Genomic DNA, 12602 nt, shown 5'->3' with positions numbered 1-12602 from the left:
GACTCTTCGGCAGGGTGCATCCTTGACCCCAGGCTTAGCCATCATCCTGTATTATTCTACAAAGGGGACAGGCCAGTAGACACTTGAACATGCATTCATACACACGGGCACACTCACATGCACACATACACCCATGCACACACACAATGCCCACACGCACATGTCCTTTCTCTGGCTCTAAGCATTTATGACAGTGTGGTTGTCATCTTGAGCCTGAGAAATTCCAGACCTGTCTGCCTGGGGCAGATGCGCCATCCCTATGCTGGCAGGAGACATCCATGGGAGGGAGGCAGGAAGGCGAAGGAAGAGGCAGGGATCTGGTAATCCCCAGGTGGTTGAATTGCCCTGAATAGCAGAGGCTGTGTTTGAACTGCATTAGATTCACCAGGCCTTAAGCATTATTGCTGATGGGGGGCAGGGAAAATATATCATTGAAATTCCAGCACCAGTTATTTCAACTTCGGCTTCACCTGGCTTTCCCCAGAGTTGCTAGTAATCAGCAAACTTGATTGATGTGCATCCCGCCTCTTGTTCATCACCTCTTCCCCCCGTGGTCTTTATGGTTCACTAACATACTTAAATAATTAGCCTGAATAATTACCCGTTCATTCGGATCATGAATGTGTTCCCAAGGAAGTTATAATAACATTTCCTTTTGGAAATTTTAAAAAGCAAAGGCTAAAGAATTATATTGCAACCAGCCAGCAAGGATTACTAAGCCCTTCCTCCTGAATTCCAGCGCAGTGGGAGAGCCAAAGGCATCTAAGGTTCAAGCCCTGTCTTCTGGAGACTTAGAATTTAGTTGGGGTCCTCCCTTCACCTCTAACGTGGCGGATTTAATTGGAGGAGGGGTGTTTGCTTGGCATCCGTTTTTTGTTTGTTTTCTTTGCTTTGTAGAGCTGCGCCCTCAGCATATGGAAATTCCCAGGCTAGGGATTGAATCAGAGCTGCAGCTGCCAGCCTACACCACAGCCACAGCAACGCAGGATCTGAGCTGCTTCCGCAAGCTACACCACAGCTCACAGCAACACCAGACCCTTAACTTGCTGAGCGAGGCCAGGCATCGAACCTGCATCCTTATGGATACTAGTTGGATTCATTTCCACTGAGCCAGAGTGGGAACTCCTGGCATCAGTATTTTTTAACTTCTGAGGTAACTCTAATCCACAAGCAGATTCAAAAGCAAGTGACAGCACACATACACGTGCATGCGCACATACACACACACACACACACACACACACACACAGAGGAGGTGAGCTGGCTTGTTATTTTCTGGCACTGACTTCATTTCTTAGGAGATTACAGGGCTCTGTGGACCATGATCCTTGTCCTGAGACCCGAACAAGGGAGCTGGTGGGCACCGTCCAGACAGACAGGCTGTGCAAAGAGCACTCAGTGTGTTCCATTTGTGGTGCATTGAGTATACACTCAGTGTGGCTTGATTCTTAAATCTCCGTTTATAGAGCATCTATCATATGCCAAGGGTATACACAGGCTAAATACAGTTTCCCCTGCTGTCCCCTCAACAACCCAGTGGTGTGCGTGTTGATTTACCGATGAGGAGGCTAAAAGCCCAGGATGACAAGTATTTTCCCCCAGATTCCAGAGCTGGTAAGGGTAGAGCTGAGAAGAAATCCAGATCTGCCTGCCTCTAAAACACCTGCTCTGAAATCACTCTAAGAGGAGGGGTGGGAGGGAGTTCCAAAGAGGGAAAGACCACATCCATCTGGGAAATCAGGGAAGGACTCGGGGAGGAAGGAGGCACCCCGGATCTGAGCCGGAGGGTACCATGATATATTGGGGTACACCTTGAAATAAGGTCCCATTGGCTGGGTGCTGGAGGCTCTGGAAAGTAAGCAGAGTTTCATTTATGCAATGGAGGTGTAGGGAGCCACTGAAGTTTTCTGCGTGTAGGAGGCATCTGGTAAACCTGAGCTGTAAGTGCAGGATTGGTCCAGAAGACCTGGTACGAAGGATGGACGGGGCACGGCAGGGAGGAGTTCCAGAATCATCTCAGCAGGAACAATGCAGGCAGGCCTATTGAAGGGGCAGCGAGACTGGCTTGGAGTGGGGACACAGACATCTTAACGGAAGAAAGTCTGTCAGCATCGGGATGAACAATAGAGACGAGGCGGAGCTAACCTCAAGGTGTGGCACCTCTGGGACTGGGGGCAAGGGTGTCACCTACATAGAGGGAAGCTGGTAGGATGAGGCTTTCTGCTGGGTGTCCTCACAGTTAATGGAGAGCAGGGAGGAAAGGAGGCAGCCCAGGAGAGAGCAATGGACAGAGGACAGACCAGAGTGGCAAAAAACAGACAGGAGAGGTTCAAAGCAAAGGAGCCATAGAGAATGAGGACAAAGAAAGAAGTCCTTTCAATATGGCTAAGAGGGCACTGTGAACTCTGACCCACAGCCTCCAGCCTAAGGGTTTACTTAGAGATGGTGGGACTTGGGGCTGTAAGACTATGAAGTAGCCAGTGGATGGAGGAGAGTGGAGATGCTAGAAAAAGATGAACTGACTGAGGCAAGATCCTCCTGAATGGACAAAGGCATAGAGTTGGGGTGCAGGGGCTGGGGCTGGACGCTTCTGCAGGACCACGGCTGAGAGCTGATGGGCGAGGACTCCTAAGCATGGGCAGGGAGAACCCTGGGAGCTGGAGCCTGCCAAGACCTCGGGCACCATGCATAGTGGGGCTTTAATGTGCATGGTGGGGCTTGGGGGGTAAAGGGAGAGGGTAAACCTGACTTTGGTCTGGGCCCAGGGTGCAGCGCTTGTGTGCTGAGTCCACAGGCCACCTAGCCCCCTCCACTGCTCGTGGGCAGGGCGCCCACGGAATGGTCTCAAGGGTGTCCAGAAGACCCGAAACCCTCTTTCCCAGTCCCTCTGAACCCCATCTCCCCAGCCTTTGTGCCTCTTCCTCCCTCCTTCTGCCCCCTCGTTCCGGACACGCACACAGCGACCTCTGCTGGATGCACAGTACAGTTCCCCAGCATCTCCTTGCCCTGCTTAGGTCAGTACCTCTCACCAAAATTCTGTCCGTGCCTCCTTCTCTGCCCCTTGGGCCCCTATTGCCCTTGAGTTAAATGCCACCTCCTCCAAGAAGCCTTCTCCAATATCCCTGGGCAGAATCTAGTTGTCCTTCCTTGGGACGCCAGAAGGCCCTTTCTGTCCATCCTTCTCTTTTTAGCATTTATACTAGAGTGTTACTGGCTTGGCACATCTGCCCTTCCCTCATTCTCTGTGCTCCCTAAAGGCGAAAACTCTGTCTTGCTTACTCATCTTTCTATCTTGATTGGCAACACAGATGGGCCCACAGTAGGTGTTCAGCTAACAGTAGTGGAGTGAATGAATGAATGTGTGAATGGACTAACTGTAGGGAGGCCGTTAGACACACCACACCTCAGAAGAGTGAGGTCATGGCCAAGGGAACATTGGTCACAGAGGTGCCTGGATGCACTCGGGCTCACCCCAGACCCTTAGGAATGATTGATGATGTTTTAAGATCTTTGTGTATCTCTAAACTTCATTGACCCCTTACCTCCTTTCAAATCCCCCATCTAAAGGCATCCTGGCCGGTCTTTTTAATGCATCTTGCCTTTTGTAAACCACCAAGTGACTTCAAAAGCTCTAGCTATTCCCCAGACAGAACCAAAGGACCCATCTCCTCTGTTTACTCCCCATCCTGTTTGAGGTTTATTATTTAATGTCATGAGGTTTCCTGTGAATTGTGTTTTCGAGAGGACACTCCTACTGTGGTCTGAGAGCTCTGTATGCTAAAGGGTAACGTGAGACCCCTGGTATGCAAGACACAGCTTCAAAACTCCTCCGGCTTTGCTGCCAAAACTCACTTTACGGTCCCTCTTTACAGATCGTCTTAAACTTCACATCCATGGATTTGTTTAAAAGCCGTCTGTGCTGGTACGACTATGTGGAGGTCCGGGACGGTTATTGGAGGAAAGCCCCCCTGTTGGGTGAGTTGACTTCAGAAAGCCTTAAGAGAGGTTGATCAGATGTTCTCTGCGATGCTGTTAATGTTTGGAGGGTCCATCCCGCCAGTCACAGGAAGCTCTCAAGGGTCGGTGTCATTGTAAAACTCCAAACACTCCATTTGGCCACACATGTTAAAAGCTTTTAAAACTGTGACTACTCTTTGACCCAGCCGTTCCACTTCTCGGAATTTATCCTAGGGAACTAATTAAGGAAGTGTACAAAGCTCTCGCTACAGGGATGTTCACTGAAGCAGGAAACATTGAAAACAATTTAAATATTCAACAGCAGGGGGTTAGATGAATAAATTATAATACATCTTTTCGATGGAAAAGTATCCAGCCATTATAAAGTTGCGGGGGCGTGGGGGGCAACTGTATATTCTTACAGAAGGATGCTCATGGTACATTGTGACACAAGAAGGTGTTGCAAAATAGGATATGTGGTAGGATACCATTTTAACAAACATACACTTGTGTATATATTACCCAGTTACTCCAAAACCAGATGCCTTTAGGGACAAGGTGTAAATGAATGAGACCGTGTTGGTACCATAAAGTAAGGAGTAGTAGGGAGCATGGAAAACCAAATAGTAAATATCTTGACTCAAATTACACCCCCCGATGTACTTAAAACATTGTGTAGGCTGGATTTGACTGGGCAAAACCATTTTGAGATCTACACTGTAAATAGTAAGTAAAACTAGAAGTATAATTACATAACACAGGGTGGTTGTTTCAGGATGATGGAATATTTTTTGAAAAATTATTCTGTTCTGCCATGAGATTGCAGGTTCGATCCCTGGCCTTGCTCAGTGGGTTAAGGATCCGGTGTTACCGTGAGCTTGTGGTGTAGGTCACAGATGCGACTTGGATCCCGCGTTGCTGTGGCTCTGGCGTAGGCCAGCAGCAAAAAAGCTCCGATTAGACCTCTAGCCTGGGAACCTCCATATGCTGTGACAGTGGCCCTAGAAAAGACAAAAAAAAAAATTCTGTTATGGGTTTAGCTCTATTTTGTAATTTTTCCTATGATGAGCCTGTATTCTTTTGGGGAGATGAACAGTGCATGAGTTCTTCCATGAAAAGGCAGGTGGACTTTTGAGTGAGAGGCCGTGGGCAGAGAGCGTGAAGAGAAAGGTCAGTTCGCTCAGGATGGGTCACCAGAAGAGGGCTCTGTCAGGGTGACGGGGGAGATCAACGCCATACAGAGAACCGACAGCATCAGTGTCAGGACAATGGACGTGGGGATTCCTTTGGCCCAGGAATGTCAACCACGGTGGAGCTGGAGAGAGAAGCAGAGTCACAAGGAGGCAGATGGGAGGGTGTCCGCTGAGACTGGGTTGTCCTCGTTTTTATTTTGAGTCTTTTTGTCTTTTTAGGGCTGCACCTGTGGCATATGGAGGTTCCCAGGCTAGGGGTCCAATTGGAGCTGTAGTCACAGGCCTATGCCAGAGCCACCACAATGCGGGATCCAAGCTGCATCTGTGACCTACACAACAGCTCAGGCAAACACCTGATCCTTAACCCACTGAGTGAGGCCAGGAATCGAACCTGCGTCCTTGTGGATGCTAGTCCAGTGTGTTAACCACTGAGCCACAACGAGAACTCTTGTCCTCATTTTTAGAGTGCTCTGCAGGGTGGGCTTCTGGTTGGGACCAGTCTGAGTTCTCAGTGAGAACTTTGTCCCTGGCATATCTTCACGTGGGCAGAAAAGCCACACATGTTATGCTTCCGATGACGGGCCTAAGTGTGAGCTGCTGTTAGGACAGCTGACTAAAGATGGAGGCAGAAAAGAAGAGAGAGCTATACTGGGGAGTTTCACTGCCAGAGCAAGCCTGACTTGATGTCAGGTTCTGGAGTGGGTCTGAAGAAAATGGGACAGAGGGTCTAGCTTGGACCCAAGGGGGCCTGGCAGATATTAAGCTTCTGTATGGCCACAGGGTCTCAGCCAGGTCACCTACCATTGGGAATGGCACACGGAGAGCCAGAAGCTTAACTTCCTAGAGATAGAGCTAGAGAGGAATTTGTGTCCCCGGGGGCTCGAAAGCCGCCAGGGCAGGCTTTGAGTGGTAACAGGTTACCACTGTTAGGAGGGCCAATCAGGTAGCGAGCAGTCCAGGAAAGAAAGCCAAGAAAGCGATCCCCAGACCAAGCACAGACAGGAGTATGGGCACCGCAGAACGAATGGGTTATGCCACCCAGTGGCGGGGTGGAAGCTGTCTGATTTGGACTTCTGCATCCAGTGTGAGCAGATGCAGTGTGTGCTGGGGCCAGCGGGAGGCATGGCTTTCTCAGTAGTTCTGATCAGGGTGCAGCAAAAAAGACAGAAGGCTGCTTTCCTGATAGCAGAGTTTCCCAAACCTGGCTGATTTCTATGGGAAGATGTCTATGAGTACAAATTCCTGGGAGACCTCTGAATTGGAACCCCCATGAGGGAGGTGGGTTAGGGAATGAGCCTGCTTACCTGTAAATGTGTGAACATAGAAGAGGGACTGCAAGGGTGCTTATCAAACCAAAGAAGGCAGTCACCTCTGAGAAAGGAGGCTTGGAGGTGGGGAGCAGCCTCAAGGCTTGGTTCGTATACTTCTGGATTATTTGGCTTTTTTACAAGAATGCATTCAGATATTATTTGGTCATTAACAAAAGAAGCTGTGCGGGGAGGAGTTTCCCATGGACTCGCAGACCCCTCAACCTGGTGGGGACCTTAGAGACATTTCATTCCACATCTTCATGAGAAAACCACACTCCCCAAGTGCAGATGAGCTCACTGAGGCCACACAGCCTGCTGGTGGCTGAGATCAGGGCAGAACTGAGATGTCCTGCTGATGGGGGCGAGGGGACGGCTGAATCTAGAAGGAAGTCCCCATAAGACTGCCAGATAAAATGCATGATTCACTGTTTATCTGAAATTAAAATTCACCTGGGCTTCCTGTATTTTCGTTTGCTAAATCTGCCAACCCCATACCCCCCAGGGAATGTGATAGGCCTGAAAGGCTCAGGAGGAGGAAGTGCTCTGTTCCTAAAGTTCCCTGGAGAGGGCCAAGGCATGCTCCTGAAAATGGGTGCAGGCAGTGGGATTTCCAGCCATTCCTTTTCCTTGAACTTGAAACAAGAATTTTCCCACTACAGATCCTGGAAATGCTGACCACCCCTTCCTTGATTAGATGGGGCTTTTGCTGTTCATCATTGTCCGTGAATTTGTTGGAGGTGGTTTGGGTTTTTGCTCCTATTTTACACAGTTTTATGGTGAGTGAGTGAGTGAGTGTGTGTGTGTGTGTGTGTGTGTGTGCCGAGTGTGCTGCAGCCAAGGCATGGCCCAGTGCCTGTAACCGTCATTCTTCATTTGCAGGAGTTCTCCTTTGCCAACTATTTGGCCTGCTCTGATGTTTCCAAATGCAGTTGTTAGTGAACTTTTGTGTTTGGAGCAAGTGCATTGTGTGGGGCGAGCTGGTCCCTGGGAGGGGTCAGTGCCATGAAATCTGCCGGGAGGAGGCAGGTCAATGCCCCTTTGGCAGGAGGGAGAGCGGATTAGAGCGGATTGTGAAAGTATGCATCTTGCTCTGAAAAACTGTGCATTGCATATTTTCCCAGGGCAGTGTGTGAAAATCCAGGCATAATGGACACATAACTTTTTATGAATGAACCCTTTATGACTCCCCACGGAGCCCACTTGTAGTGTCCTCATCTGCATTTCCTCTCCTTGATATCCTTATTAAACTCCTCCTCCAAAGGCGAAAACCAGATTTCAGTTTAGGAATTTGACACCTTTTCTCTAGTCCAATTTCTCTCCAGCCTCGGGAGAAGGCCGTTTGGGGCCCGGGCTTTTCACATCGTGATTAAGGGGAAATGTAAGTAGATTGAGAACGTTTCATGGCTGCTTAAAGACAGCAGATTGGTTTTTCAGCTTCAGGGGTCACCTAAAGAGATTGCACCTAAAGAGGGGAGGAAGGTGGCTGCATCCAGAACTCATGCAGTAAGCTGCAATACTGTCCCGTTAATTGGATTCCCCTCCCTTATTTCTGCTAGAGGAATTACGCTAACAATGCACTTTTGTATGCACAACCGTCTTTGGGGCATTCTGTGCCACCACAATGCACACAAAAGCCTTTTTTCCGCCCTTTCCCTGAAGTGGGGAGGGAAGCTAGGAAAAGCCAGGCTGGCCAATCAGTGTCGCGTGGCCCTGCGACTGGGGGCCCCCTGGGCAGAGGCTGCCTCCCAAATGAGCAGAAACGATAGCATGAGTCCAACCACCAAGCCTGGCATTGCCACTGGCTTGCTTCATGCTTTGCGTCTTTGATCTTCACTCCTGTGTCTGTTTTCAAATTGGAAAATGGGAATGGTGAGGACATTCCCAGAGAGCAGACTGGATGCCTCTTAATCCAAAAATGTGCAGTGTTCAGAGCTGCATCGTAAAAGGAGAATTTCCCTTGGATGGCGGTGGCGGTGAGGGTGACAGTGATGAAGAGGGTGAGGCTGATGTCGAAGGTCAAGATCTCAGGCTGCCAATGTCCAAATTTCACTTTCATCTACAATCTTGAGCGAAACTCAAATCCAATTCTCCAAGCCTCAGTGTTCTCCGAAGCGAGATTGATAATAGCACCTAATTCAGAGGGTCGTGGGGAGGCAAATAGATAATCCATGTAAAGCGCTTAGGACAGTGCCTGGTGTAGATGCCCCCAATTCCAAGGGGGGCTTTTATTAGAACCATTATGGTGAAGGTGGGAATGTGAAGACATCAGTCAAGGAATTGGGCGGGGGGGGGGGGGCAGGGCAGGGCAGAGAGTTCTAGTTAAGAATTACAAGGCGATATCGGGAGGTGTCGCTTGGAATTTGTTAGTTGATTCTAGCAAGTCTAGCCCCCCCGCTCCCCAAGTCAGTAAAACACGCCTGCACCTGTAATGCCTTCTCCCTCTGGAGTACAGAGCAGAGGTGGTAGGCTGACCTGCGGCTCCGGGGTGAGTGGTTCATTTCGAAGGCAGCAAGGCAGTGGAAGTCGCTCTCTCTTTTGGAAATCTCCCCAGCGGCTGTGACAGCTGGGGTTTTAAAAGAAGTTTGGACTTGAAACTTGGTTTGGCTCAGAAAGTGCTCCTTTTGTGAACCGGCATTGTCTCAGTGCTGCGCGGCGGCTCCAGCTCCTCGCTGCTGAGCGTCCTTCCCCAGGCTGACACAGTGTTTTCCAAGAACTAATTGATACTAATTGGCCATGCCCGAGGAACCATTTCTGGGAGTGTATAGGCTTCTGCTGGATGTTTCCTTACCGAATTCTTCGCAGCCGTTTTAGCACATCTCCCTTAATATTAAGCTCCCCCACTCCAAAAAGCTTCAGGTGGCCAGAATTGGAAGGAAGCAAAAGGAGATTAGCAGCCTAGATCCCCAAATCTCTCCAAAGTACGTCTGTCTGCCACAGTTGGCCACTAGGAAACGTCTGTCCTGGCATTCATTCCTCCCCCAATCCCTCTCCCTCATTCCTCAGAAAGACAAAGCCAAGTTTTCGCTTCAAGCGTTGTTCTAGTGGCTGACACAGTGCCGGCAGCAGTAGAGTACCCACCGCATATCTGTCAAGTGGACTTTAACAAGTGTTCTGGAGATGAAATTCACATACCATACAACTCATCATTTCAAGTCTGTAAGTCAGTGGTTTTTAGTATAGTCACAGAGTTGTATTGCCTTTTTTTTTTTTTTTTGCCATTTCTTGGCCTGCTCCCTCGGCATATGGAGGTTCCTAGGCTAGGAGTCTAATCAGAGCTGTAGCTGCCGGCCTACGCCAGAGCCACAGCAACGCGGGATCCGTGCCGCATCTGCACCCTACACCACAGCTCATGGCAACGCTGGATCCTTAACCCACTGAGCAAGGCCAGGGATCGAACCTGCAACCTCATGGTTCCTAGTCGGATTCGTTAACCACTGAGCCACGACAGGAACTCCAGTCACAGAGTTGTATAACCATCCCCCTAGGAAATCCAAACCCATAAACAGTCACTCCCCACGTCCCCCCAGTGTTAAATGGATTTTTGAGTGACTCACACAGTCAGTGCTTGGCAGAATCTTGGATTTCCTGTCCAGATAGACCTTGGCTGGTCTGAGTTGTGAACTGATCAGTATGATTCAGCCCAACTCCCACCCCACCCCCGTCCCTGTTCTTGCCCGTCTACCATCCTTCTGTGACATTGGAAATGATATGACTAAGGATGACGCTGCTCTGGGGAGACCTGGCCTCCCCACTTGCCCTTTGTAAAGAGTCCAAATATCATACAATGTACTCATGTGTCTAAGAAATACACACTTATTTGTATTTTCAATAATGCAAGTTCAATGGCAATTATGAGCTCTTCTCCATCAGGTAGTGGGAACGTAACTGCCGTCAATTTGTGTTTTGTCCCCCCAGGGTGCCAGTGGGGGGCACACTTTGTGCCAGGGCATGGTGGCTGGGGAGGCATCCGTTTTTGCCATTCCAACTGTCTTTGCTGGGACACCCTCACCTCCCTCTGGGCTGCAGTCCTCTGTCCATCTAAGTGGCTGCCATGGCTCCCCCTTGTCTCCACCCTCAGCCAGTTCAGATGGATAGCAAGTCCCCATCTCCCTGGAGCACACAATGGGAGACAAGCTATGGCTCCCCAGCGCTAGGAAAGTCACTTCCATCCCCTCCCAGGAGTGCTGTATCATGTCCTCCTTCGCCCAAAGAACTGCATGCCTGTCTCCTGGCCCAATGTCTTAAGAAATATAGGAGTTCCCATCCTGGCTTAGTGGTTATGAATCTGACTAGTATCCATGAGAAAGCGGGTTCAATCCCTGGCCTTGCTCAGTGAGTTAAGGATCCCATGTTGCCATGAGCTGTGGGGTAGGTCACAGACGTAGCTCAGATCCCACATTGCTGTGGCTCTGATTGGAGCCCTAGCCTGGAAACCTCCATATGCTGTAGGTACGGCCTAAAAGGAAAGAAAGAAAGAAAGAAAGAAAGAAAGAAAGAAAGAAAGAAAGAAAGAAAGAAAGAAAGGAAGGAAGGAAGGAAGGAAGGAAGGAAGGAAGGAAGGAAGGAAGGAAGGAAGGAAGGAAGGAAGAAAGAAAGAAAGAAAGAAAGAAAGAAAGAAAGAAAGAAAGAAAGAAAGAAAGAAAGAAAGAAAGAAACCATTTAGACACTCTTGTTCTGCCCCCAAATGGGACATAGGGAATCCAGGGTCTCGTTGCCCCTCCAGGCCCTGCCAGGGACTGCCCAGGGCAGGCACAGCTCTCTGCTTCTCCCAGCTCCTTACACCTCCTGGGGGTCTCTAGGATCCTTCTCCACCCAGGGCACAGGGTCCTTGCAGAGGTTCCATGGTGCCGTTTCCAGTCCTCTCTCCTGCTAGTCCCCTCACTCCTCCATCCTAGGAATCTTTCTAAGACTACAGGGATGTATTTTCCCAGGCTTGTAGAATTCAAAAGCCAAGAAGACCCAATTTTGTCATCATGTGTCCTCTGGCTACCCTCCCCTGAAGCGAGGAAGGCATAAGACATGGCCCCCAAATAGAGGGGTGGATATGTCATAGAAATGCCACAAGGACTCATCACTCTCAGGCCACTGTCCCGCCACACCCTCAGCTTCTTGACAAGCTGTATTGGCAGGAGCGGGAGTGCCTGGGTTACACCCTGGGTCCTTCGATGATTGGCGTCTGGAACTCTCCTGAAGGAGGCACAGAGGTGGGTGACTGCTTCCAACCCAGCTTTCGATCCCATATGTGCTACAGGATGAGTTGCCGCTGCACGGACAGCTCACCTTGAACCCTCTCTCTCCACCCGCACAGAGTCCCTCTTTGCCATCTACTGGCAGCCTGACCGTTCTTTCTGCTTCCCAGGTAGGTTTTGTGGTGACAAAATCCCGGAGCCCCTCATCTCCACAGACAGCCGGCTCTGGGTGGAATTCCGAAGCAGCAGCAACATCCTGGGCAAGGGTTTCTTCGCGGTGTATGAAGGTTTGTTCATGATGACAAAAGCCGCCCACGGGGCTCCCCGAGATGCCTCAGTGCTTCTCCTGCAGCCTGTGTCCCTTCCCACCCCAGCATGTGTGGCAGCTGCTGGACCCATGAGGGTGGGGAAGCCCCTTCCCCGTGTTCTGGAAGCTGAGAGGCCAGCTAGACTCCCTTCTGGGCAGGTGTCATCTGCCTGTCACCACCCTTATTCTCATCCAGCAGCGGTGGTATTGGGGGGGGAGGGGTGTTGGTGGGGGTGGTATGGAACCCTGTGAAAATGAAAACACTCTCTGAATAGTGGCTCAAGCCTGAGCAAAGAATCCAGAGCCTCTGAGTTTCATTTGTGAAAAAGGGGACATTGGACGATGTCAAGGAATTTCCATTTATATTTCTTGGAAGGGCCTCTGAGGCCACCGTGGTGGCTGAGTTGAGGGAACCAATAGATCTGGGCTCTGGCCAGTGGCCACCAGGGCAATTCCGCTTTGTTTTGTTCCATATGTTGTGTTTCTCTGACGAGTTACCTCTATGCCCACCCTCCCCTGAAGGAAAACTATGTAGTTATTAAAGCCCCATAGGGGCTTAAACTAATTTTGGAGAGGCCATAAAAGAAATAGCCTGGGGGGGGGGTGTGTGTGGTGTGTGTGTGTGTGTGTGTGTGTGTATGTGTGC

At 50.0% G+C, this 12602-nt stretch overlaps 1 protein-coding gene across 3 annotated transcripts in view; it reads left to right on the top strand.

Annotated features, from left to right (window-relative positions):
• Positions 1–12602, top strand: part of TLL2 (tolloid like 2) — a 148383-nt gene that overhangs the window by 109043 nt on the left and 26738 nt on the right. For all 3 annotated transcript variants that reach the window (XM_047761818.1, XM_047761819.1, XM_047761820.1), the window contains 2 exons: positions 3873–3975; positions 11820–11936. In XM_047761818.1, the coding sequence (XP_047617774.1) occupies positions 3873–3975; positions 11820–11936 (220 nt within the window). The remainder of the gene's footprint in view (positions 1–3872; positions 3976–11819; positions 11937–12602) is intronic.

Source organism: Phacochoerus africanus, chromosome 15, assembly GCF_016906955.1.
Source record: "Phacochoerus africanus isolate WHEZ1 chromosome 15, ROS_Pafr_v1, whole genome shotgun sequence".
Taxonomy (NCBI): domain Eukaryota; kingdom Metazoa; phylum Chordata; class Mammalia; order Artiodactyla; family Suidae; genus Phacochoerus; species Phacochoerus africanus.
Note: the sequence above shows the minus strand (reverse complement) of the source record. Positions and strands in the feature narration are given on the sequence as shown.